Genomic DNA, 25,680 nt, shown 5'->3' with positions numbered 1-25,680 from the left:
CATCTAATGGTTTTGTCAGAGAACCTTGGAGCACACTTTCTGCCATGATGCACCAACCATTTGCAATGTTTTTCCAAATCAGTGACTCTTCACAAACATTCCAGCATGTGCTGCAGTCAGAATAACCATTCCCTTTAAGGGACTGTCTTTAAGTACTCCAGACTAGGTTTAAGTGGTGCTAGCTTCACACAGGCTTGGGCCTCTGCTGAGACATGCAGCACTCATCTATGTGTTTAATGCTGAGTTATTCACAATAATGATTTAAATTAGCTTTTTTTAAAGATGTGTTCAAGGGAGTGGCAAGGCCAGCATTTATTGCCCTTCCTTAATTGCCCTTGAGTAGGTGGTGATATACTACCTTCCTGAACCAATGCAGTTCATGTGGTGTGGGTACAGGATGGGCACGGGCTGCTTCAGTATCTGAAGAATCGCAAATTGTGCTGAACATTGTGCTATCAGCAGTGAACATCCCCACTTCTGACCTCACGATGGAAGGGAGGTCATTGCTGACAAAAGCTGAAGATAGTTGAGTGTAGGACACTACCCTGAGCATCTCTGTACTGATGTCCCAGCACTCAGATGATTGACCTCCAACAACCATAACCATCTTCCTTTGTACGAGGTATAACTCTAACCAGAGGAGAATTTCCACCCAATTCACATTGACTTAGCTTTGCTAGGGCTTCTTGATGCCACATTCGGTCAAATGCTGCCTTGATGTCAAGGACAGTCACTCTCACCTCACCTCCGGAGTTCAGCTCTTTTGTCCATGTTTGGATCAAAGCAGCAATGAGATCAGGAGTTGAGTAGCCCTGGCAGAACCCAAACTGAGCATTAATGAGCAGGTTCTTGCTGACTAAGTATCATTTGATGGCACTGTCGACAACACGTTACATCATTTTCCGGATGATTGAGAGAAGAATGGTTGGGTGGTAATTGACTAGGTTGTATTTGTCTTTCCTTTTGTGTACAGGATGTACCTGGGCAATGTTCCACATCACCAGGTGGATGCCAGTGTTGCAGCTGTACTGAAACAGCTTAGCCAGGGGCTAGTTCTGAAGTACAAGTCTACAGTACTATTGCTGGATATTAGAACAGGGCCCATAGCCTTTGCAGTATCCAGTGCCTTCAGCTATTTCTTGATATCAAATGGAGTGAATCCAATTGGCTGAAGACTGACATCAATGATGCTGAGGGCCTCAGGGGGAAGCCGAGATGGCTCATCCTCTGGGTACTACCATTAGCACTGATGAGCTGCGCTGCCTCGTCATTAAGGATGAGGGTGTTTGTAGAGGCTCCTCCTGTTAGTTGGTTAATTGTTCACCACCATTTACAACTGGATGTGGCAAGGCTGCAGAGCATAGATATGATTTGGTGATTGTGGAGCTGCTTAGCTCTCACTTGCTGATTATGCTGTTTGGCACACAAGTAGTCTTGTGTTATAGCTTCATCTGGTTAACGTTTCATTTCTAGGTATGCCTCGTGCTGTTCCTGCCATGCCCTCCTGCACTCTTCATTGAACCAGAGTTGGTCCCCTGGCTTAGTGCCAATGGTCCATGTTGCTTTCTAACTCAGTGACATGAGTTTACATTTGTACATGTGTGCAGCTATTGTGTGTGTAAAATTTAGAAGACGAATTAGAAAAGGTGGCACAGTGGTTAGCACTGCTGCCTCACAGCACCAGGGACCCGGTTTAATTCCAGCCTTGGGTGACTGCCTGTGTGCAGTTTGCACTTTCTCCCTGTATCTGCGTGGGTTTCCTCCGGGTGCTCTGGTTTCCTCCCACAGTTCAAAGATATGCAGGTTAGGTGGATTGCCAAGCTAAATTGCCCCTTAGTGTCTAAAGATGTGCAGGTTAGATGGGATTACAGGGATAGGGCAGGGAGTAGGTCTGGGTAGGGTGCTCTTTAGGGCCAGTGCAGACTCTATGCCCTTGCTCTCAAATATTTGCAGTTGCACCCAAAATATTTTTGCACTTACACGATAAAATGTTCTCTCAAAAAAAACCTGTTTGGCAACAGCCCATCCCCTATGTCACAAGGTAGAACAAGAAACGTATCAGTTACAAGTAAAAGTTTGGCAAATTGTGGGCTTGGCATGTTTTGCTCTGAATAGGGCTGATTATTTTAACCACAATACTGTAGGTAGAATTTTATATTGGGCAGACACCTGGCTTGGCCATCAAGTATTTGAATATTGGAACAGTGTTTTTAAAGTAATTTTCAATGTTGATTGGTGAATGAGAGTTACAGTAATTTGAAGTGCTGGGAAATCCAGTTTAATTTTCTCCTCTCCCTACATTCCTCAGTATGTTCTTGCAACAGTTGTTTTAATGTCCACAAAACATCACAAATGATTTTCCAAATCTTCGCCCCGGTGATGCACCACTTTCAGGTTAGTCCAGCTTTATCAGTTACATTGAAACCTGTGTGAAAGTGATTGTAAGATTGCGTTCCTGTTCAGAGAACCAGATTCACTAACTATGCACTCAAAACTTCATTAATTATCCATCGTACAGATGAGGACTTAAAAGTCCCAGTACTGGCTTTCAAATCAAACGTAATTTATGCTGATTCATCTCGGGCCCTAATGTAAAATGGGTGGTGGGAAAATCCATTGATTTCAATTAACACAGAAGTCAGGCAGAATGTAAAACAGGTTGTCAATTCACTATTGCATAGAGTGTATTATTGGTCAAGACAAACTTTGCTCTATTATTCACATGGTGGTACAGTGGTTAGCATTGCTGCCTCACAGCACCAGGGATCCGGGTTCAATTCCGATCTTGGGTCACCATCTGTGTGGAGTTTGCATGTTTTCCCCGTATCTGTGTGGGTGCTCCGGTTTCTTCTCACAGTCCAAAGATGTGCAGGTTAGGTGGATTGGCCGTGCTAAATTTCCCTTTCGTGTCCAAAGACGTGAAGGTTAACTGGGGATAGCTCAGGGAGTGGACCTAGGTAGGGTGCTCTTTCGGAGAGTGAGTGCAGAAGAGATGGCCTGAATGGCCTCCTTCTGCACTGAAAGAGTTGCATGAGTTGCATTGTATTCACAAAGAATGACCTGAATTTTGTCCTCAATGGATCAAATATGATAGATGATGTGGGTCTGATTTTGGACTCAGAGACAATTGGGACAGAGGCCAAACAATAACCCCCTAATCTGCTGTCTGCTGGACTTCGCCAGCACTGGATACTTTGACGTGACCTTCAAGAATGTCTCTGTCTGCATGAATTTCCTGAAAGTATTTAAGGAGAAGAGAGACATGCCACATCTGAGAATCCTTGAAGCAGGATCCCTCTTTACTCTGCCATCTCAACACGACCATGTGGTGACTATGCACCTCTACAATCCCCGTGCTCCAGTCGTAGATCTGCTCACCTTCTTTGCCAGATATGTCGACAAGGTGAGCAACTGCTCGGAGGTCAAGGACATGTACAGAATCTGGATCAGCAAACAACAGGTCAAGGTGGCACACAAGGCAGGTGGAACAGGAGTAATCCTCCACCCTCCCTCCTGCTTTGCCATCGGGGGAAACCGTAGCTATCTCATCTATGCCGGACAGCCCAAAGTTTGTCACTCCTGCTGGAAATCTGGCCATATAGTGGCCAACTGCAACACTCTCATTGACAGGAAGTGCAAGCAGGAAGGACATCTGACAAAGAACTGCAAGCAGACTAAGTGCTGCAACCTGTTTGGTGGAGCAGAACATCTCTAAAAGACCTGCCCCGAATGTGGCCTTACTTTCGCACAGGTAGCAAAAGCCAAGGAGGGGCCAGCAGATTAAACGCCCTGACTGCTGCCAAGGAAACGTAGACCCTCCAGCCAACAAAGTCTTCAGCCAGCAGAATGCAACACAGGAGGACAAAGCAAAAAATCAAGGGGGAGGCAGCAGAAGGCAAACAACATCACCGCTCCCCAAACACCACTCCCCGACTGTTCGCCATTTTGGATTACCTTGTCAAAGTCGACCTGCTGTTTCTGCAGGAGTGTGTGATAGTACACCTCAGCTCCTACAGGCAAAGGTGGTCCCAGGGGCCATCAATCTGGTCAGGAGAAAATGACTCACTTTCCTCCAGCCTGGCACCATCCTCATTGCAGACGTACTGTTCCAGAATGCTCCACTCTGGTTAATTAACATGTATTCCCATCTAATAACAGCAAGCGCCTGGCTGTCCTTTGGCAGCTTCCATTGCTGCTGGTGACTTCCAGGCAGCTCATTCTGGGCGGTAACTTCAACTGCATCATCGATGCACGGGACAAGCCAGAAGAGTCCACAGCAGACTGGACTCCTCATCCAGACACCTGGCGGAAACAGTTAAAGATGCCAAGCTGCATGGCACCTTCAGTAACCCTGTCGATGGAGCGCTGCCTAGATATACCTGGTCACGGCCAGATGGGTTTGCCACTCCAGGATAGACTTCCTGTTTGCATTCCGAGCTTTCACAGTCGGATCCACCAACGTGAAGCTGATGTTTCCCTCTGCCCACTGCCTCCTACTGGCTGACTGTCACTTACAAGAGGACCAGAGATTTGGCAAGAGGGCCAATGAAACTGAATATGAAACTGTTGACCCCAGAGAACATTGAGGAACTCAAGAGGGATTACAAAGGTTGGAGAACCAAGAAACCCCTCTTTGAGTCCCTGACACACTGGTAGGAGGCAACAAAGGAGAACATCAAGAGGGTTTTCATCCTCAAACACGTTCTGAAGGCGAGAGAGAGATAGGGGGAATGTCGGGACTCCAGAAAGACATGCAGAATCGGTTCAGGCTGCAGTCGATGGGAGTCAATGTCAAGGATGATCTCCAGGAGGTGAAGAGCCAGCAAGCCCCCCTCTTCACCACGAAGGCTTCCAAGGTAATCTTCCAGTCCAGAGTCCGCTCCATGGAGCAGGATGAGACGTGCTCACATTTCTTCTTCCAAAGGTACACAGAGAGAGCTCTGTAATCAGCAGCCTGAAGGAGGCAGATGGCTCAGTAAAGACATTGAAATCTGGAATTTTGAGGATCAGCAAATCCTTTTGTACCGGACTGTATGACGTGGAGCCCATGGACTATACGGCCTCCCAGTCCTTCCTGTCCTCTATCACGGAGGTCTTAGAGGACTGTGAGGGGAAGAGTCTGGACACACAGCTAACTCTGGATAATAAGTTAACTAAGGCCCCTGAGCCCTTCGAGAAGAGTAAAGCCCCCGGAAGCAATGGCTTACCGGCTGAATTGTATTCGGCTCTATGGGGCTGGATCAGTGCAGAAGAAGGCCCCGACCTGCTGGATATCCCCGAACAGGCGCCGGAATGTGGCGACTAGGGGCTTTTCACAGTAACTTCAATGAAGCCTACTTGTGACAATAAGCAATTATTATTATTATATATGAGAGTATGCTTCTGGCCAGTATGTCAGTATCCATGAAGCCTGGCATCATTACCCTCACCTACAAGCAAAGGGGGAAAGAGAAGAAATGAGAAATTATTGACCCATTTCACCGTTGAATGTGGACGATAAAATTCTGTCCAAGGTCATCATCACTTGGGTCAGGTCTACTCTGAAGTCAGTGATCCACCCTGAACAGACCTGCTCTGTACCCAGCAGGAAGATTTCAAAAAGGCAATTATATCCTTTTAAAAAAAAATTAGAGCACCCAATTAATTTTTTCCAATTAAGGGGCAATTTAGCATGGTCAATCCACCTATCCTGCACATCTTTTGGGTTGTGGGGGTGAAACCCACGCAAACACGGGGAGAATGTGCAAACTCCACACGGACAGTGACCCAGAGCCGGGAGCGAACCTGGGACCTCGGCGCCGTGAGGCTGCAGGGCTAACCCACTGCGCCACCGTGCTGCCCTGGGCAATTATATCCTTGAGTAGCGTGGGACAGGGGTGTGGATCCGTGCCTCAACAGCCTGGACCAGGAGGAGACCTTTGGCAGAATATCGCACACCTACATAGTGGTTGTGCTCTCCAAAATGGGGTTTGGGGAGGGAATCCAAAATTGGATCCAACTGCTCTACACAAACATCAATAGCACAGTGTCAATCAACGGGTGTGAATCAGAAAGCTTTCCAATTAAATCTGGAGTCAGGCAGGGCTGTCCTTTATCACCCGTCCTGTTTGTGTATTGCTGAGTCCATCAGGAAGGATGGTGGCATAAGCAGAGTGATGATCCTAGGCAATGGGGGCACTCAAGTCAAAGCCTCGCTGTACATGGACGATGTCAGCACCTTCTGCTCGAATTCACTGTCAGTGCACAGTCTGATTCTTGACCAGTTAGACTGGGTTCCAAGGTAAATTGTGGCAAGAGCAAGGCTGACCAATCCCTTGTCCCCCTTCACCGTCAGGTCAGACAGCCTGAAGGTGCTGGGCATATGGTTTGGAAGGACCAGGACATGCAACTTAAAATGGAAGTAGGTATAATGAACCAAGAACTGGATACATGGGAGCAACGCTCCCTCTCCATTGCAGATAAGAACCTAATCATAAGGTGCCACACACTTGGTGTTGCTGCAAGTCTGGTCCATTCCTCACTCTTGCATTGTGATGATTACCAGAGCCATTTTCCACTTTATCTGGGGGTTAAAAATGGACCACATTTGAAAGGGCACAATGTACAAACAAGGAGGAAGAAAATGTGTCCAACAGCACCCTAATCCTGATGGCCACCTTTGTGTGCGGCAGCATCAAGCTGTGCATAGATCCTCAGTACGCAAACACCAAATGTCACTATGTGCTGAGGTTCTATCTGTCGGCAGAATGGGTCTGGCCATGCTGCCATGGAATGCTCCAAATAGTTGGACAGTGCCATACCACCTGATGCTCATGGAAAAGATTATGCAGAGAAACACCTTTGATCTACAACTCCATCAGCCAGTTAGGCTGCGTGTAAAGTCCTAGAGGTCTTTGAGAAAAGGAGATGGTGGTTCCTGTCAGATGGTGCCCTCAGCAGACTGTCACAGTCGTTTGGCAGAATGCCTCACCACCAAAACTTTCAGAGAAGCACTGTGGTGAATGTGATTCACACCGGATTGTAATCTGTATATACATGTGTCTGTATTGTAAGTGCAGTTGCACTACCTGTCCTCCAGGGGGAGTAGCTCTGGGAATGCTCGAGTTGTATGGGGCTTCTCCCTTGGCTCTGCCCAGGACTCCTCCCCCGGAAGCTCCTGTATAAAAGCTCAGTGCCACGTGGTCAGCCAGCCAGTTCACCGAAAGTTCAATGGCTAACCGGCTGGCTCTGTTGTGAGTATATTAAAACCGCTATTCTAATCCTACAAGCACATGTCCGTAGAATTGTTGGTTCCAACAATTTAATATACTCAGGAAACAGTCGAAGAAATCATGGAAGCAGCCCAGATGCCTAGAACTCGACCCAGAGGATGCAGAGGCTAAGGAATTTTTTTCCCACTGGCTGAGATGTTTTAAAGCCTACCTGGCAGAAGCCAACAGAAGACCTAGCTTGGCTGTTGGTGAGAAAGGCCTTCCCGTTAAATCCTTCTGATATGCCCAAAGTCTCACTCCATTCGCACATTGCCCTCGAGGTGACTTTGGTGAGGAAGAGGCCATTTTCCAACTCCTTATTGAATGTACCTTTGCAAAGAAGGTCTGGAGAGAGATGAGGTGGTTTTTGTTGAGGGTCATCCCGAGCAGCTCCAGGATGCAGGCCTCTGTACTCTATGGGCTGTTCCTAGGGACGCACACTGAAATAAACATCAGCTGTTGCTTGAGGATCATCAACTCGGTGAAAGATTCTCTTTGGTCCACCCAAAACCTGTTGATCCTCCAGCGCAAAGAGTTGTCCCTGACCGAGCGTTGCGGACCGACACATTCCAAAGCCCAGGACGAGGTGCAATGGGGGACGGTCGCTGTCTAGGACATTTCAGCCACAGTGAACTGAGGCGCTGGGAATTGTATAGAACATTGTCAGGCTAGATAACTTACATTGAATATATACAATGAATATTACATGTGACACAATTGTATTGAAGCACCTCAGAGTGCAACTTGATCTATGTGGACAACTTAAATACTGATGTGTTATCTGTGCTAGTCTAACATTGACTGCAACTGGATGCAGTAAAACTAAAAACAGGCTTCCGACACAGGAGATGGTCCAACACTGTTTTATTGAACCTGTTGATTCCTGTACATAATCTGCTGTGGGTTGACACTCCATTGACCTAACTGATAACCTCCTATTGGCTTGACCAGACTAGCTCTCTACCACATGGTAATGATGTTCATTGGCCTGTGCACTATGACTATCTCCCTAGCCGTGTCCTGTGAGAGTGAGAGAGCCTTAATGCCCTCATGTCTGCATCTCATGATATACATGAGTGGATATTATGACAAATACCTTTCCCCATTTGTAATGACTATTTTGAAGTATCTGTAACATTTCTTTAACGATTAAAGCACGTCAAGAGGGCAACATGATGTATGCAGAGAGCCTGAATATTATTGCACTTTGTGTGATGGCCATTTTGAAACCTTTCCAATGTTCTTTCAGATGTTTTTTGAATAATACTTTTCCAAAGTATTTTAACAGCAAGTAAAATGCTACTGTGTTTGTGACATGCATTGTTAATATTTATTCAAAGATTGTGAGAGGTATACCATGTACAGTACACTGGGTGTACATTTCATACACACTGAAGTTTATACTACTTAAACAGGTCATTTGTCTCAACCAGCCTCTGTCCACATCTATCCTCCACACAAGCAAATAGTGTCAATTATATTTATATGCAGGCAGTCCGTGACTTTATGATGTTCGGGTTACGATGAACAGCACTTAAAATGTTTATAAATTGACACTCCATTTGAACTTTACAACTTTAAGGCCGCCGCACCAGCAAGTTCATACATGCATACTGACATTCTGCGCTGCCCATCTGTATGACTAGACAGGTCGAAACGTCTTTATTAGGTTGGAAACAAGTGTTTTATCTGTTCAACCTTTTTGGCATAACCATCACAATTTTAATGCTTATGTTTTAGTTAATATGTGCTGAGACTCACAGAAGTACAAGATTGAACAGGCAACTTACAGTCATCAATGGCTTTATTGTATCCTCCTTACTGAGGAACTTGCCCAAAGTGCAAACATCAACAGTTGCCTCAGCAACTTGTCAGGGCAAGAGTTGAGAGCATTTATCACTGCCAGACATCACAAGTAGGCTTGAGGGGTTTCTGTCCTTGATTCAGGAATCAATCCCCATTTATACCATTATTCCTATGGGAAATTGGTTCCAACTTACAACCTTTTGACTTCCCAACATTGTTTTCTCGAACCAGTTGTCTCATAAATTTGAGGATTGCCCGTATCCTGCTTCATTTCCCCTTATCCCATTTCCTGTCATATCCAATATAATCTTAAACATTCCTCAGAAGACATTAGCATAGCCTCACAACTCTCCTGCCCTTTGTTCTTAATCTCTAATCCTGCATCTAATTGTACTATATTAGAGAGATGCAAGTTCTGAGAAACCTTGAAAATGGCAGGAAAGGTTAATACAGTATATGGGATTTTGAGCTTTGTGATTAGAAGCATAGAGTACGAAAGCTGAGAAGTTATGCTAAATCGATATCAAACACAATTTGTGCCCAGCTGGAGTCCAGATCCGGGCACCACACTTTTGCAAGGCTGTAAAGGCTTTGGAGTGAACACAGAAGATATTTACTAGATGGTTCCAGGGATCAGGAATTACAGTTAGATGTGTAAACTGGAGAACTAGGGATTGTTCTCCTTGGAGCAGAAAAGACTAAGAGAAGATTTGATACAAACATTTGAAATCATGAAGGGTCCAGATTCAGTACATAAAGAGCAACTGTCCCCAAAAGCTGAAGAGCTAATAACAGATAATCCCAAACAAAGCAGGCTTAATGAACGTGAATGATACGTGAATGTAGCCGAAAAGTCTCAATATAAATTTGTCAGTGATTAAAAGTTGAACGGTCTGTTTAATCGACCTTAGCCATGAGGACTTTGTGAAGCTCTTCAATGAGCATAGGGCATTGTTTTAAATAAATATGTAACTAATATTTTTATTGAAATTTTAACATTTTATATCAGACGGTTATATCAGAAAACACAACAGTACCAACACATATATATCAGAAAAAATAGAATCAACAACAGTAACAGGAACCCCAATAACAGAAATGTCCATCCGAACTATCCCCCCTCCTCCTTACCTCCTCCCCTTTCTCCCAATAACAGTGACAACATAAGAATATAAGAACATAAGAACTAGGAGCAGGAGTAGGCCATCTGGCCCCTCGAGCCTGCTCCGCCATTCAATTAGATCATGGCTGATCTTTTGTGGACTCAGCTCCACTTTCCTGCCCGAACACCATAACCCTTAATCCCTTTATTCTTCAAAAAACTATCTATCTTTACCTTAAAAACATGTAATGAAGGAGCCGCAACTGCTTCACTGGGCAAGGAATTCCATAGATTCACAACCCTTTGGGTGAAGAAGCTCCTCCTAAACTCAGTCCTAAATCTACTTCCCCTTATTTTGAGGCTATGTCCCCTAGTTCTGCTGTCACCCGCCAGTGGAAACAACCTGCCCGCATCTATCCTATCTATTCCCTTCATAATTTTAAATGTTTCTATAAGATCCCCCCTCATCCTTCTAAATTCCAACGAGTACAGTCCCAGTCTACTCAACCTCTCCTCATAATCCAACCCCTTCAGCTCTGGGATTAACCTAGTGAATCTCCTCTGCACACCCTCCAGTGCCAGTACGTCCTTTCTCAAGTAAGGAGACCAAAACTGAACACAATACTCCAGGTGTGGCCGCACTAACACCTTATACAATTGCAACATAACCTCCCTAGTCTTAAACTCCATCCCTCTAGCAATGAAGGACAAAATTCCATTTGCCTTCTTAATCACCTGTTGCACTTGTAAACCAACCTTCTGTGACTCATGCACTAGCACACCCAAGTCTCTCTGAACAGCGGCATGCTTTAATATTTTATCGTTTAAATAATAATCCCGTTTGCTGTTATTCCTACCAAAATGGATAACCTCACATTTGTCAACATTGTATTCCATCTGCCAGACCCTAGCCCATTCACTTAACCTATCCAAATCCCTCTGCAGACTTCCAGTATCCTCTGCACTTTTCGCTTTACCGCTCATCTTAGTGTCATCTGCAAATTTGGTCACATTGCCCTTGGTCCCCAACTCCAAATCATCTATGTAAATTGTGAACAATTGTGGCCCCAACACGGATCCCTGAGGGACACCACTAGCTACTGATTGCCAACCAGAGAAACACCCATTTATCCCAACTCTTTGTTTTCTATTAATTAACCAATCCTCTATCCATGCTACTACTTTACCCTTAATGCCATGCATCTTTATCTTATGCAGCAACCTTTTGTGTGGCACCTTGTCAAAGGCTTTCTGGAAATCCAGATATACCACATCCATTGGCTCCCCGTTATCCACTGCACTGGTAATGTCCTCAAAAAATTCCACTAAATTAGTTAGGCATGACCTGCCCTTTACGACCCCATGCTGCATCTGCCCAATGGGACAATTTCTATCCAGATGCCTCGCAATTTCTTCCTTGATGATAGATTCCAGCATCTTCCCTACTACCGAAGTTAAGCTCACTGGCCTATAATTTCCTGCTTTCTGCCTACCTCCTTTTTTAAACAGTGGCGTCACGTTTGCTAATTTCCAATCCACCGGGACCACCCCAGAGTCTAGTGAATTTCGGTAAATTATCACTAGTGCATCTGCAATTTCCCTAGCTCTGTCTTTTAGCACTCTGGGATGCATTCCATCAGGGCCAGGAGACTTGTCTACCTTTAGCCCCATTAGCTTACCCATCACTCCCTCCTTAGTGATAACAATCCTCTCAAGGTCCTCACCTGCCATAGCCTCATTTCTATCAGTCGCTGGCATGTTATTTGTGTCTTTCACTGTGAAGACCGACCCAAAAAACCTGTTCAGTTCCTCAGCCATTTCCTCATTTCCCATTATTAAAACTCCCTTCTCATCCTCTAAAGGACCAATATTTACCTTAGCCACTCTTTTTTGTCTTATATATTTGTAAAAACATTTACTGTCTGTTTTTATATTCTGAGCAAGTTTACTCTCATACTCTATCTTACTCTTCTTTATAGCTTTTTTAGTAGCTTTCTGTTGCCCCCTAAAGATTTCCCAGTCCTCTAATCTCCCAGCAATCTTTGCCACTTTATATGCTTAAACAAGACAAGGGGTGGGATTCTCCACCGGCGGGATGCTCCGTTTTGCCGGCAGCCTGGAGGTTTCCCAACGGCGTGGGCATCCCCACAATGGGAAACCCCATACACTTTCCGGCATAACGGAGAATCCCGCCGGTGGATTGAGGCAGAAACGTGGCGCGGTGGGGCGGAGCTTCAGATCTTTAAAGTGCAAAATAAACGGCCACCATCTACGATAGAACCCATAGATCGACCCCCTCACTGTGAACTTGACCTTCTCGAGGGACAAGAATTCTATCAAATCACCCAGCCATGCTTCGGCACTGGGTGGCGTTGCCTGCCTCCAGTTCAACAGTGTCCGTTGCCGGGCCAACAACAGTGAAAATGCTAAAACATCCGCCTCGCCCCTGCCCTCAACTCTGGTTGGTCCGACATCCCAAACACAGCGACTGAGTCAACATTCAGGATTGCAGATATATTGTGGAAAAAGGAATCCCAAAAATCCACCAGTTTGGGACAGGACCCGAACATGTGCTTCTGGTGAGGAGGCCCTCTCGAGCACCGCTCACACTTATCCTCAACTCCCTCAAAAAATACACTCACCTGGCCACAGTGAGGTGCGCCCTAAACACCACTTTTAGCTGTATCAAGCTCAGCCTCATGCAGGATAACATAGCATTCACCCTACAATGGGACTCACACCTCCTCCTCCACAATGTGTCCTAGCTCCTCTTCACACCAAGCCTTCACCTCATCCACTGATACCTGCTCTTCGCCCATGATCTGCACTCATACTTGCTGTCCTCCTCCAACCCCTCACACGAGAGTATCCTTTCCAGCAAGGTAGACGGCAGTGCCTCTGGGAAAGTTGGAAATGGTCGACGAACAAAGTTCTGCACTTGGAAATATCTGAAATATCTGAACCTATCTGGTTCCCCTAGCCCTGCTTTCTCCTTTAACACCCCGCAGCTCGCAAACTGCCCTTCCAGAAACAAATCCCTCACCCTCTCAAGCCCCTTGCCATTCCACCGCCTGAATGTAAAATCCAATTTCACCAGCTCAACCAGATTTGGGCCCACCTTAACACTGCCCTCAGCTTAAAATGCTGATGGAGTTACTGCCATATTTTCAACGTGGAGAATACCACCGGATTCACAGAATATATCGCTGGCGTAAACACCAGCGATGCCATCACCAGACTCATCCCTCCACATCACCCTGCTCTATCTGTACCCAACTAACCTCCTGATCCCCAAACCACTCTAACAGCACAGGACACTGATAGGTCACTTGACACTAAAGAACAAATTCCGTGTTTGTGCCCAGCTAAGCCCGTACCAGGTGTGGAGGCATGCAAAATTTGCCATACAACGTCACCATTCATGATTTAGCGATGTATTTAACCCTCACTCACCTCAGCCATCTCAGCTGCAGTGTTGTTTTTAGCACCGAGATACACCATGGCTAGAGCAGCTGAGATACTTAATGGAGACAGGAATATGCTCTCATTACTTCTTCCTTCGCTTATCTTTTTGAAGAGATCAATGACAAATCTGGTATTTGCAGCAGTCAGAGAATCCATTGAGAAAATCTTGGAGAAAACAAAACATGTTTGAAAATTAAGGGTGTGAAGTGTGCTAAGGCAATGATGTGGTGGACAGCAGATTTAGTTCCACAATCTCCTGAAACTGAGATACTGACCTCAGTCGTTTGTTTGTGAAAAAGCATCAACCAAATTTCAGACACTTCCCTATTGGAGGGGAAGAAATCTAAAGCAAAGTTTCTCAGGCTGCACTCGCATGTCTCCCACTGAATGTTTCAAACTATTCTTTCAGCCAATAGCTCCAGTACACAGAAAGGCCCATGTAGAAAAATTATGAATAAAGTAAACTAATAGAAAAACAATATATTGTGGATGCTGAAAATCTGAAATAAAAACAGAAAATGCTGCAAGCATTCAGCTGGCCAGGTATCATCCATAGAGAGAGAGATAAATTTAATGGGCCGGATTGTACTGGGTGCAGTGGTCCTGCCCTGCCCACCCTTCCCCCAGATAAAATCAAGGGGGAACCCATCCATGATCCCAACAGCTGCCCCACAGTCCCACCTCAGCTAGCTGCCAGCTTGCAGATGATACTAAGATTGGTGGAGTTGCAGATAGCGAGGCGGACTGTCAGAGAATACAGCAAAATATAGATAGATTGGAGAGTTGGGCAGAGAAATGGCAGATGGAGTTCAATCCAGGCAAATGCGAGGTGATGCATTTTGGAAGATCTAATTCAAGAGCGGACTATATGGTCAATGGAAGAGTCCTGGGGAAAATTGATGTACAGAGAGATCTGGGAGTTCAGGTCCATTGTACCCTGAAGGCAGCAACGCAGGTTGATAGAGTAGTCAAGAAGGCATACAGCATGCTTGCCTTCATCGGACGGGGTATTGAGTACAAGAGTCGGCAGGTCATGTTACAGTTGTATAGGACTTTGGTTAGGCCACATTTGGAATACTGCGTGTAGTTCTGGTCGCCACACTATCAGAAGGATGTGGATGCTTTAGAGAGGGTGCAGAGGAGGTTCACCAGGATGTTGCCTGGTATGGAGGGTGCTAGCTATGAAGAAAGGTTGAGTAGATTAGAATTGTTTTCATTGGAAAGACGGAGGTTGAGAGGGGACCTGATTGAGGTCTACAAAATTATGAGAGGTATGGACAGGGTGGATAGCAACAAGCTTTTTCCAAGAGTGGGGGGTGTCAATACAAGGGGTCACGATTTCAAGGTGAGAGGGGAAAAGTTTAAGGGAGATGTGCGTGGAAAGTTTTTTACGCAGAGGATTGTGGGTGCCTGGAATGCTTTGCCAGCAGAGGTAGTAGAGGCGGGCACGATAGAACATTTATGATGCATCTAGACAGATATATGAACGGGCGGGGAACAGAGGGAAGTAGACCCTTGGAAAATAGGTTTAGATAAAGGATTTGAATCAGCGCAGGCTGGGAGGGCAAAGGGCCTGTTCCTGTGCTGTAATTTTCTTTGTTCTTTGTTCTAATCAGATTGTCCAGCAGCACCATCAGGAGCCACTGCTGGGGATATTAACAGTCTCCAATGCTGAGGTGCCCATACTGACAGATAAAACCAGAGTTGGGGTCATTGCGAGGTGGATGAGGGGAAAGATGCGGGGAAGGGGGCAGAGGCGAAGCCGGGGAGGGAGTTAAAAGGGGGGTTGACCTGGTTGTGCCACTAAAGGAGCCCCCCAAAAAGCTATCCCATCCCTTGCCCAACACCAACCTGTGCAGCTGAAGCCACCAGGATTTCTGCACGGTTCGGGCCTCCCCTCCAATGGGTAAAATACTGTGCGGGTGGGATGTGGCCCTTAAATGCCTGTCCAACACCTCTTCCACCCCCATAAAATTTCAGATAGTTAGGGGAAAGCAGGTAAGCAGCAGGAAGGCTATCCGCTGGATTTACATTGCTCCCACCTTCAAACACACTGGCAGGGGAAAGTAAAATCCAGACCAACATTTCTCAGGGTCACTGACAAGAAAGGTTAACTCTAGCCAGGATTTTCCAGTCCTTTCGTGGCAGGACTCGACGCAGAACGTTCAACAGTCCAGCCAAACATCGTGACAATCCTGTCCTTGATATCTCTCCACTGATGTTACTTAAGCATTTTCACCATTTTCTGTTTTTAATTTAAAGGACGTAAAACGTCCGGGTGCCCGGGCTTCCTCCACAGACCTGTGTGCAGGTAAGGTGGATTGGCCAGGCTACATTATTCCTAAGGGATGTGCGGGTTAGGTTGCAGGGACAGGGCAGGGGCCTGGTTAGACATAGACATAGAATTTACAGTGCAGAAGGAGGCCATTCGGCCCATCAAGTCTGCACCGGCTCTTGGAAAGAGCACCCTACCCAAGCCCATACCTCCACCCTATCCCCATAACCCAGTAACCCCACCCAACACTAAGGGCATTTTGGACCCTGTGGGCAATTTATCATGGCCAATCCACCTAACCTGCACATCTTTGGACTGTGGGAGGAAACCCGAGCACCCGGAGGAAACCCAAGCACACATGGGGAGGATGTGCAGAATCCGCACAGACAGTGACCCAAGCTGGAATCGAACCTGGGACCCTGGAGCTGTCAAGCATTTGTGCTATCCACAACGCTACCGTGCTGCTTAGGGTGCACTTTCAGGGGGTTAGTACAGACATGATGGGCTGAATTGCCTCCTGCACCATCAGGATTATATGCTTCTATTCTATTCTACCAAGTTGCTTTCGGAGCAAGAAATTATTTGGGGGAGAAAATCCTCTTTTACGATTAGGATCGTGGGTTTTAAATCAGCCAAATTTCGAAAATACAATCTCCGCACATTACAATCTCCGCACACTTTCCTGTGTTAGTGGGCTAACAGTGCAAAACTATCCACAATCTAACAGAAATTCGAACTAAATTACCATCCTGATTGAAAGAGACCAAAAGAATGGTCGGTTTACCACGATTCATCTGAGGTTGAGGTATATTTAAAGGCAGGATTATTTTGAATCTAACTCTTATTTGGGTGTGCACCTGTGACTAGAAATTGGCCCACAAATTATACTTATCTAATTTCCAAATTAAACAAACTTTGTTTCATTCAAGAAGCGTTTATCCTCTGCATTTGTGTTACAACTGTTTTATCTAACAATGGGCTACATTGATTCAAACCATTTAAAATTAAAATTGATACAAATGTCAAACAAATCCCTAAATATAACAATAGAGCTTTTCACTATGTGAATGAAGAAGCCCTATCCGGCACCCAGAAGAGTCAGATTTATTACAAATCTTGGGGCAGCATGGTAGCACAGTGGTTAGCACTGTGGCTTCACAGCGCCAGGGTCCCAGGGTCCGCACTGTCTGTGCGGAGTCTGCACGTTCTCCCCGTGTCGGCGTGGGTTTCCTCCGGGTGCTCCGGTTTCCTCCCACAGCCCAAAGACGTGCAGGTTAGGTGGATTGGCCACGATAAATTGCCCTTCGTGTCCAAAAAGGTTTTGGGGGGGGGGGGGTTATTGGGTTAGGGGGATTGGGTGGCAGTGAGGGCTTAAGTGGGTCAATGCAGACTCGATGGGCTGAATGGCCTCCTTCCGCACTGTATGTTCTTTGTTCTATGTTCAATCTGCTCTGGCTTTGATGAGTTCTTTTGAGGGGCATGACACCTGTGGGATGTTCAGGAATTACAATCTGAGACAAAGTCACAATGCCCGATTTAACCGGAAACAAATCAATGTCCAGTTTTTGGCACATTTAACGGTGGGTTTCTCAATAGTTACGGTGCTGAGAAACAGTCCGCTATTCAACAGTGCTTTGCCATTGGGAGTTTCTCTTCGCCGAGGCCGCACTTAGATGAATTTCGAGCCCGGACTGCCATTTTTTCTAGCTGCCCCGATCTTCACCCCCCCCCCCGGCCCTCCTTTCATTCTCTCCCACCCCAACCTCGGGGATGCTCCCAGGAACGTCGTCCCCCCCCCCCCCCCCCCCGCACTTGGTCAGGCCCTCCCCACAGGTCTGATCACTGGCAGTGCCAACCTGGCACCCTGGCAGTACCCCAGCCAGCCTGGCAGTGCCACCTGGGCACCCTGAAAGTGCCAGGGTGGCACAGTCCCCAAGTGCCAGAGGAAATGCCAGGGTGTCACCCTGCCCTGTCCCCAACCACCCAGGGGTCTCTAAAAGCCAAGGAGAACCTGCAACTGCCATTACGTCTGGTTCATGTTTGTGGAAACCAGTATTAAATGGCGCCCTGGCGCTATGTCCCAAGCTCGGCTATCAGGTCTCGGTTGCCGGAAAAATCCCAAAAATGCATACATAAATTAGTCTAATGGTTCATTTAAATATGCTGATCTGGAATACGGCCAGTGAGGCAAGATCCAGATCGTGATATCTCATGAGATTTTATTCAGTCTTGTGAGGTGTTTCTGGCATTGCAAATGACGCAAGAGGCCTCTTGGACATTCAATGGCTCTGTCTCGACACCAAGTAATTTTGGGCAGCAAAGAAGGCCATTCAGCCTATCAAGTCTATTCCAGTTCCTGGAGGAGCAATCTAGTCAGTTCCACACCCCCATCCAGTCCAGTAGCCTCAGGTAGGAAACTGTCTCATAAAAGAGGGAGCTTTAGACCTTCTGATAATAATAAGCTGGATTGCCTTTGCATGTGTGTTTATATACAAATCTGGAGGAAAGATGAAAATTGAGACAAGTAGAGAAATATCCTATTTAAATCCCCAATATTCAATGCATCACAAGCAACAAAATGAACACCTTTATTGTATCGTACAGTGACCACACTGCCTCATTAGCTATAAAGCACTTCAGCACATCATAAAGTCTTAATTGAATCCATATCCATAGAATCTCTACAGTACAGGAGGCCATTCGGCCCAACGAGCCTGCACAGACCCTCTGAAAGGGCATTCCACCTCAGCCCACTCCCCCATCCTACCCCTATAACCCCAGTTAACCTGCACCTCTTTGAACATAATGTGGCAATTTAGCATGGCCAATCCACCTAATCTGCATATAAGAACATAAGAACTAGGAGCAGGAGTAGGCCATCTGGCCCCTCGAGCTTGCTCCGCCATTCAATGAGATCATGGCTGATCTTTTGTGGACTCAGCTCCACTTTCCGGCCCAAACACCATAACCCTTAATCCCTTTATTCTTCAAAAAACTATCTATCTTTACCTTAAAAACATTTAATGAAGGAGCCCCAACTGTTTCACTGGGCAAGGAATTCCATAGATTCACAACCATTTGGGTGAAGAAGTTCCTCCTAAACTCAGTCCTAAATCTACTTCCCCTTATTTTGAGGCTATGTCCCCTAGTTCTGCTTTCACCCACCAGTGGAAACAACCTGCCCGCATCTATCCTATCTATTCCCTTCATAATTTTAACTGTTTCTATAAGATCCCCCCTCATCCTTCTAAATTCCAACGAGTACAGTCCCAGTCTACTCAACCTCTCCTCGTAATCCAACCCCTTCAGCTCTGGGATTAACCTAGTGAATCTCCCCGGCACACCCTCTAGTGCCAGTACGTCCTTTCTCAGGTAAGGAGACCAAAACTGAACACAATACAATCTCTGGACTTTTCTAATCAACGGATTTACCTGATTGACAATATGTAAGCCATGGCATAGATAAAGCATTTGTTTGATGCATCCTATTTATTTGGTCCCCATTCTGCTTATTTTAGAGAATTGTGCTTATTTATTACACTAAATCTAAATATTTAACAATAATGCAGTAAAATTATTGTAAAAACATTGGTTATTTACCTGTTTACACACTGCAAAGAGAGAAGATTACACGATCAGTTTTCCTGCTGGTACTCTCGGAATTATTTCCTGTACCTCTCTTAAGTATTCTTGCTCTGAGGGTGTGTTTCTTAACTAACAATGAGATTTTGGGGCGAGCTCAATGATCTCTCTGGTGAAACCTGAGTCAATACTCTTTTGATTACTCCCCCAATGGTCCCTGTGAAAGTACTGCCCCATTTGTTCAGTCATGCACAGATTTGAAGAAAATGTGATTAATGTTCAGATGACTGGTATTTTATATTGGATTAGCCCTCCCAGCTAAGTAATTTTATAGCAATCATAATTTTAGTAAATGAAGTATTTTTGAAATGTTCTCCGATTAAGTTCAAGAAACAAAGAACTTGGCAGATCAATGTACTTTTTCATTCTTCTTTTCAAACTGCGGTAAATCCTTCATTCTTTGTAGTGAAGTTCAAACAATTTCACAATTAGAACTGGAGTAGCCACTCCCTTGCATTCCCAGACATATTTTTCTCTCTCTCTCTCTCTGTCAATAAGAAAGGCAAAGTCAGGATTTAAAAATAAAATTATTTGCGGGATGTGGGTGGCGCTATCTCGGCCAGTGTTGGATCTGAGCAGAGTGACCACAAGGAACGAATGTTTGGAGGAAATAAGAACGGGTTAATCATACACGCCACACGTGGCTGGCAGTGGAGAAGATGGCGGCGCCCCTGGGTCGCACATGGTGGGTGTAGAAATGCCGGGCCTGGAAACAGCGGCGACCGACCGGGCCTGGCAAACTGAAACAAAGTGTCCCTTCTTCCCACACCCGTTGCAGGTCGCACTCCGCGCTGGGCAGCACTGCCTGGGGTGTTTGCTCTGTCCACAAAAATAACACTTGGGCCCACCCCGGTGTTGGCTGGCCGCCGCAGGCTTGCAGTGAGCTGGAGTCGGCAGCTGGTGGGGCCCACGATGCCCACGAGGGAGCCGCGCGGTTGGGGGTGTAGGCCTCCAGATTACGGGAAGCCACTTCTAGTGAATTAGCAAGCTGCCTAGTCTCCGCAAGATCGAGCGTACCCCCTTCCAATAGTCTCCGGCGAACATACGTGGACTTCATGCCTGTGACATAAGTGTCTCTGATTAATAGTTCGGTGTGTTGGACTGCCGAAATTGCCTGGCAGTCAAAGTTCCTACCGTGAATCTGTAGGGCTCGCAAGAAATCATCCAGAGTCTCCCCCGGGAGTTGCCGTCTCATGGCCAGGAGGTGCCTGGCGTACACCTGATTCACCGGTTTAACGTAATGTCCCTTTAGGAGCGTCATCGCTTCTGTGTTGGTGGGCGCATCCCGGATGAGGCAAAACATTTCCGGGCTCACCGGTGAGTAGAGTACTTGGAGCTTCTGTGGGTCTGAAAGTTTGCAGATGACACTAAGATGAGTGGTAAAGCAAAAAGTACAGAGGATACTGGAAGTCTGCAGAGGGATTTGGATAGGTTAAGTGAATGGGCTAGGGTCTGGCAGATGGAATACAATGTTGACAAATGTGAGGTTATCCATTTTGGTAGGAATAACAGCAAACGGGATTATTATTTAAACAATAAAATATTAAAGCATGCCGCTGTGCAGAGGGACCTGGGTGTGCTAGTGCATGAGTCACAGAAGGTTGGTTTACAAGTGCAACAGGTGATTAAGAAGGCAAATGGAATTTTGTCCTTCATTGCTAGAGGGATGGAGTTTAAGACTAGGGAGGTTATGCTGTAATTGTATAAGGTGTTAGTGAGGCCACACCTGGAGTATTGTGTTCAGTTTTGGTCTCCTTACCTGAGAAAGGACGTACTGGCACTGGAGGGTGTGCAGAGGAGATTCACTAGGTTAATCCCAGAGCTGAAGGGGTTGGATTATGAGGAGAGGTTGAGTAGACTGGGACTGTACTCGTTGGAATTTAGAAGGATGAGGGGGGATCTTATAGAAACATATAAAATTATGAAGGGATTGATAGGATAGATGCGGGCAGGTTGTTTCCACTGGCGGGTGAAAACAGAACTAGGGGACATAGCCTCAAAATAAGGGGAAGTAGATTTAGGACTGAGTTTAGGAGGAACTTCTTCACTCAAAGGGTTGTGAATCTATGGAATTCCTTGCCCAGTGAAGCAGTTGAGGCTCCTTCATTAAATGTTTTTAAGGTAAAGATAGATAGTTTTTTGAAGAATAAAGGGATTAAGGGTTATGGTGTTCGGGCCAGAAAGTGGAGCTGAGTCCACAAAAGATCAGCCGTGATCTCATTGAATGGCGGAGCAGGCTCGAGGGGCCAGATGGCCTACTCCTGCTCCTAGTTCTTATGTTCTTATGTTCTTATGTTCTTATGAAAGTTCTTCAGTGGCTGCTCTGAGGTAGCCTTCGAGGCAGGCTAGCCAGTGGTCGAAGGTAGACGTGGCGTTGGCTGCGTGAGGACTCAGCTGCAGGCGATCAGGCCTCATTAGGAAGTCCATCTTTTAAAATATTGTGCAATAAATTGATGTACCGTCAATTACCACGAGACGAGAATGGTGAAACAATCGAGACTTTATTGCACAAGATGTTGTGCCTCCTGCAGCTGGAACCAGAATGGGAGCAGCGCAGGAGAGCATTCACTTTTATACACCGCCTGCTGGCAGGAGTCAGCAGGCAGGGATTTACCGTAATACCTGTAAGACACGGGCAGTGCCGTAATACATGCAATATATCACTAGTGGTGTTTACTACAAGGTTATTCACGCAAAGCGCAACGCTGAGCTCCATATAAGATGATATGCCAGACATGGGCTAACTGCGGATCCATCTGGTCCAGGCCCAGACCCAGGACGACACGATGGGCAACACATCCAATAAATGCAAGGCAGCTATAACTTTGTCGGCGGAAGCAGACATCGCGGCGTGGTTGGGAGGGAATGATGACTTAACACATCAGCATAAGGGATCCTCACCCCGGGGTTGTGTTCTACCACATTTTATAGGTCGCTTGGCGGGGTCGGATAGGTCAGTTACTGTGAGGGCAAGAGTTGCTTCTTCACCTCCGCAAAAGCCGCCCACTGAGGTGGACACCATTCCCATGTTGGCCCTTCTTCAACAATCATTGTAAGGGCGCTCCGTTGGTCCGTTCGGAATGGGGCCTGCCGATCACCCGTACTATGTCCTCGACCGGGTGAAGACTGCTGATCCATGCGGTAACCAAGGTGTGCAACCTCCTTGGTATGATCAGATGAGATGTTAAACCAAGGCTCTGATTAATGTAAAAGATGCCATATGGCAGTTTGTCAAAGACTAGGGGCGTTGTTATGCTTGTCGTTCCAATGTTCATCCCTCAATCAACAACACAAAAACAGACAATATGCTCCTTGTCACATTGCTATTTGTGCAGGTTTGCCGTGCACAAATTGGCTGACTTGTTTCCAACATGTAAGCTTTGCGCACCTGAAGTGGGAGACAGCCTGAGTGAGGCAGCCAGTGTGGGATTGAAATTTAGTAATTTGAACAGTGTGTTAATTAAAGAGGTAAATGGTAAATCTAATGGAGGTGAGCCTGCAGGAAGCTGGGAGTACCTTGGGACTTAATCTTGTATTTTTACCCATCTGTCAGAAGTGTGGTGTACAATAAAATGATTTGAAGGAGGTAACATTTTTGAGTTAATTACTTAATGAGGAAGTATCTTTCCTTTCGTTTGGTGTACGAGTCGCCTGTTAAGAAATGTTTGATCTGTGTTGATTACATTTTGTTTGATACAGTAAAAGTCTTACAACATAAAATCTTGTCCTTTGGTCTTTTCCATCAGTCACTTGGTTATTCATTTTTTTTAAGTTATCAATCCCAACAACGCACAATCATAAGGAACCTAGAGCTGAAATATTTATTAGTGCTTAATAGTCAATACTAATAGCATTGTGATATAAGAATATGGCTCAATGAAAAACTGGGATAGCTATTCACATATGAAGCATTTCTGACTCATTTCTTGCTATCTCTCTCTGTTTGTCTCTCTCTCACACACTCACTGCTCGATAAAAAGTCAGGAAAATTGCAAATTTTGCAAACGGCAAATCTAAAAACAAGAAACATTGCTAAATCATATTGGCCTTAAAGACACAAGGCCTACTTATACTGGTACTGCACCCAGAGGTGAGATTTCCACTTGCCAATCTTCTGTAGTACTGGCCCTGTGGTAAAATGGTGCATACATGAGGTGTCCAAGTTGGGACACATTCAAGGGGCCTCACGGTAGCATGGTGGTTAGCATCAATGCTTCACAGCTCCAGGGTCCCAGGTTCGATTCTCGGCTGGGTCACTGTCTGTGTGGAGTCTGCACGTCCTCCCCGTGTGTGCGTGGGTTTCCTCCGGGTGCTCCGGTTTCCTCCCACAGTCCAAAGATGTGCGGGTTAGGTGGATTGGCCATGCTAAATTGCCCGTAGTGTAAGGTTAATGGGGGATTGTTGGGTTATGGGTATACGGGTTACGTAGGGTGATCATTGTTCGGCACAACATCGAGGGCCGAAGGGCCTGTTCTGTGCTGTACTGTTCTATCTAAGTCAAACAGTAGCCTGAATGGCGGAGCATACTCGATGGGCCGAGTGGTCTAATTCTGCTCCTATGTCTTATGGTTTTCTATCACCTCTGAATGCCCCGTTCCACAGTCAGATGAATGTGACCGTCAACATCAGATCCCATGAACTGTTGTGGCTTCAGGAAAACAAGGTCAAGTTAACCTCCTCTTGACAATTGCCTATTGTTCATTTATGGGAGTGCAAAAGTTGTCAAGCAGGTTGTTGATTCAGTGAAACCTATTTTCTGAACACAATAAAAGTTAAAGTTATCCTAATATGCCTGTTTGGAATAACGTCGAACTTTTGACTGTGATGACACTCAGAATTCCGAGGAAGGGAAAGGAGAAATAAAATGGAAACTTTACAAATTAAGGTGTGCTCCGTGTTGCAGTGGCTATAGGAACATTGGCAGAATCTTCTACTCCAGGACAAAGTCCTGTGGTAGGGGTGGGGAAGTCAGAGGGCCTCCTGACACAGAACACATTGTGTAAACCCTCCAAATCATATGATGTTTGGCTAATTAATTACGTAGCCGCAGGGTTCAAGTCGAATCTCGTAGAAGGGCAGGCAGGAAGTCAGTCGGCTTGCCGTCATGTCCGGGCCCCATATTTAAAAGCGCCTGGATACCCCAACCCTTGCAGCGTTGTCATTTCCCTGACACCCAACCGCCTGCAGGGCTTTCCATCCTGACACCCACTTATAGAGTTGTCCATCCCCTGGCCCTCTGCAGAGCTTCTCATCCCGAAACTCCACTTGCAGAGTTGTCTGCCCCCTGACCCCACGCCCCTTGATGCCACGTCCCCTTACAGAGTTGCTGTTCACCATTCTCACCCCCCCCCCCCCCTTCCATCACGTGCTTACTATCTGCTAGCAATGTAAAGTCAACACATAGAACATAGAACATAGAACATAGAACGATACAGCGCAGTACAGGCCCTTCGGCCCTCGATGTTGCACCGACATGGAAAAAAAAAACTAAAGGCCATCTAACCTACACTATGCCCTTATCATCCATATGCTTATCCAATAAATTTTTAAATGCCCTCAATGTTGGCGAGTTCACTACTGTTGCAGGTAGGGCATTCCACGGCCTCACCACTCTTTGCGTAAAAAACCCACCTCTGACCTCTGTCCTATATCTATTACCCCTCAATTTAAGGTTATGTCCCCTCGTGCTAGCCACCTCCATCCGCGGGAGAAGGCTCTCGCTGTCCACCCTATCTAACCCTCTGATCATTTTGTATGCCTCTATTAAGTCACCTCTTAACCTTCTTCTCTCTAACGAAAACAACCTCAAGTCCATCAGCCTTTCCTCATAAGATTTTCCCTCCATACCAGGCAACATCCTAGTAAATCTCCTCTGCACCCGTTCCAAAGCTTCCACGTCCTTCCTATAATGAGGCGACCAGAACTGTACGCAATACTCCAAATGCGGCCGTACCAGAGTTTTGTACAACTGCAACATGACCTCATGGCTCCGGAACTCAATCCCTCTACCAATAAAGGCCAACACACCATAGGCCTTCTTCACAACCCTATCAACCTGGGTGGCAACTTTCAGGGATCTATGTACATGGACACCGAGATCCCTCTGCTCATCCACACTACCAAGAATTTTACCATTAGCC

The 25,680-nt window shown here is 46.1% G+C and overlaps 1 protein-coding gene across 1 annotated transcript in view; it reads right to left on the bottom strand.

Annotated features, from left to right (window-relative positions):
- The window catches only part of LOC119966023 (leukocyte elastase inhibitor-like), a 52,640-nt gene extending 32,986 nt beyond the window's left edge, over nt 1–19,654 (bottom strand). The window contains exons 1-2 of the mRNA XM_038797171.1: nt 19,499–19,654; nt 13,612–13,788 (exon numbers count right to left, since the gene is read on the bottom strand). Of these exons, the coding sequence (XP_038653099.1) occupies nt 13,612–13,779 (168 nt within the window). The 5' untranslated portion in view covers nt 13,780–13,788; nt 19,499–19,654. The remainder of the gene's footprint in view (nt 1–13,611; nt 13,789–19,498) is intronic.
- Nucleotides 19,655–25,680: the final 6,026 nt, after the last annotated feature.

This window comes from Scyliorhinus canicula, chromosome 5 (genome assembly GCF_902713615.1).
Source record: "Scyliorhinus canicula chromosome 5, sScyCan1.1, whole genome shotgun sequence".
NCBI lineage: Eukaryota > Metazoa > Chordata > Chondrichthyes > Carcharhiniformes > Scyliorhinidae > Scyliorhinus > Scyliorhinus canicula.
The sequence above is the reverse complement of the archived record's forward strand: the minus strand, read 5'-3'. Positions and strand labels throughout refer to the sequence as shown.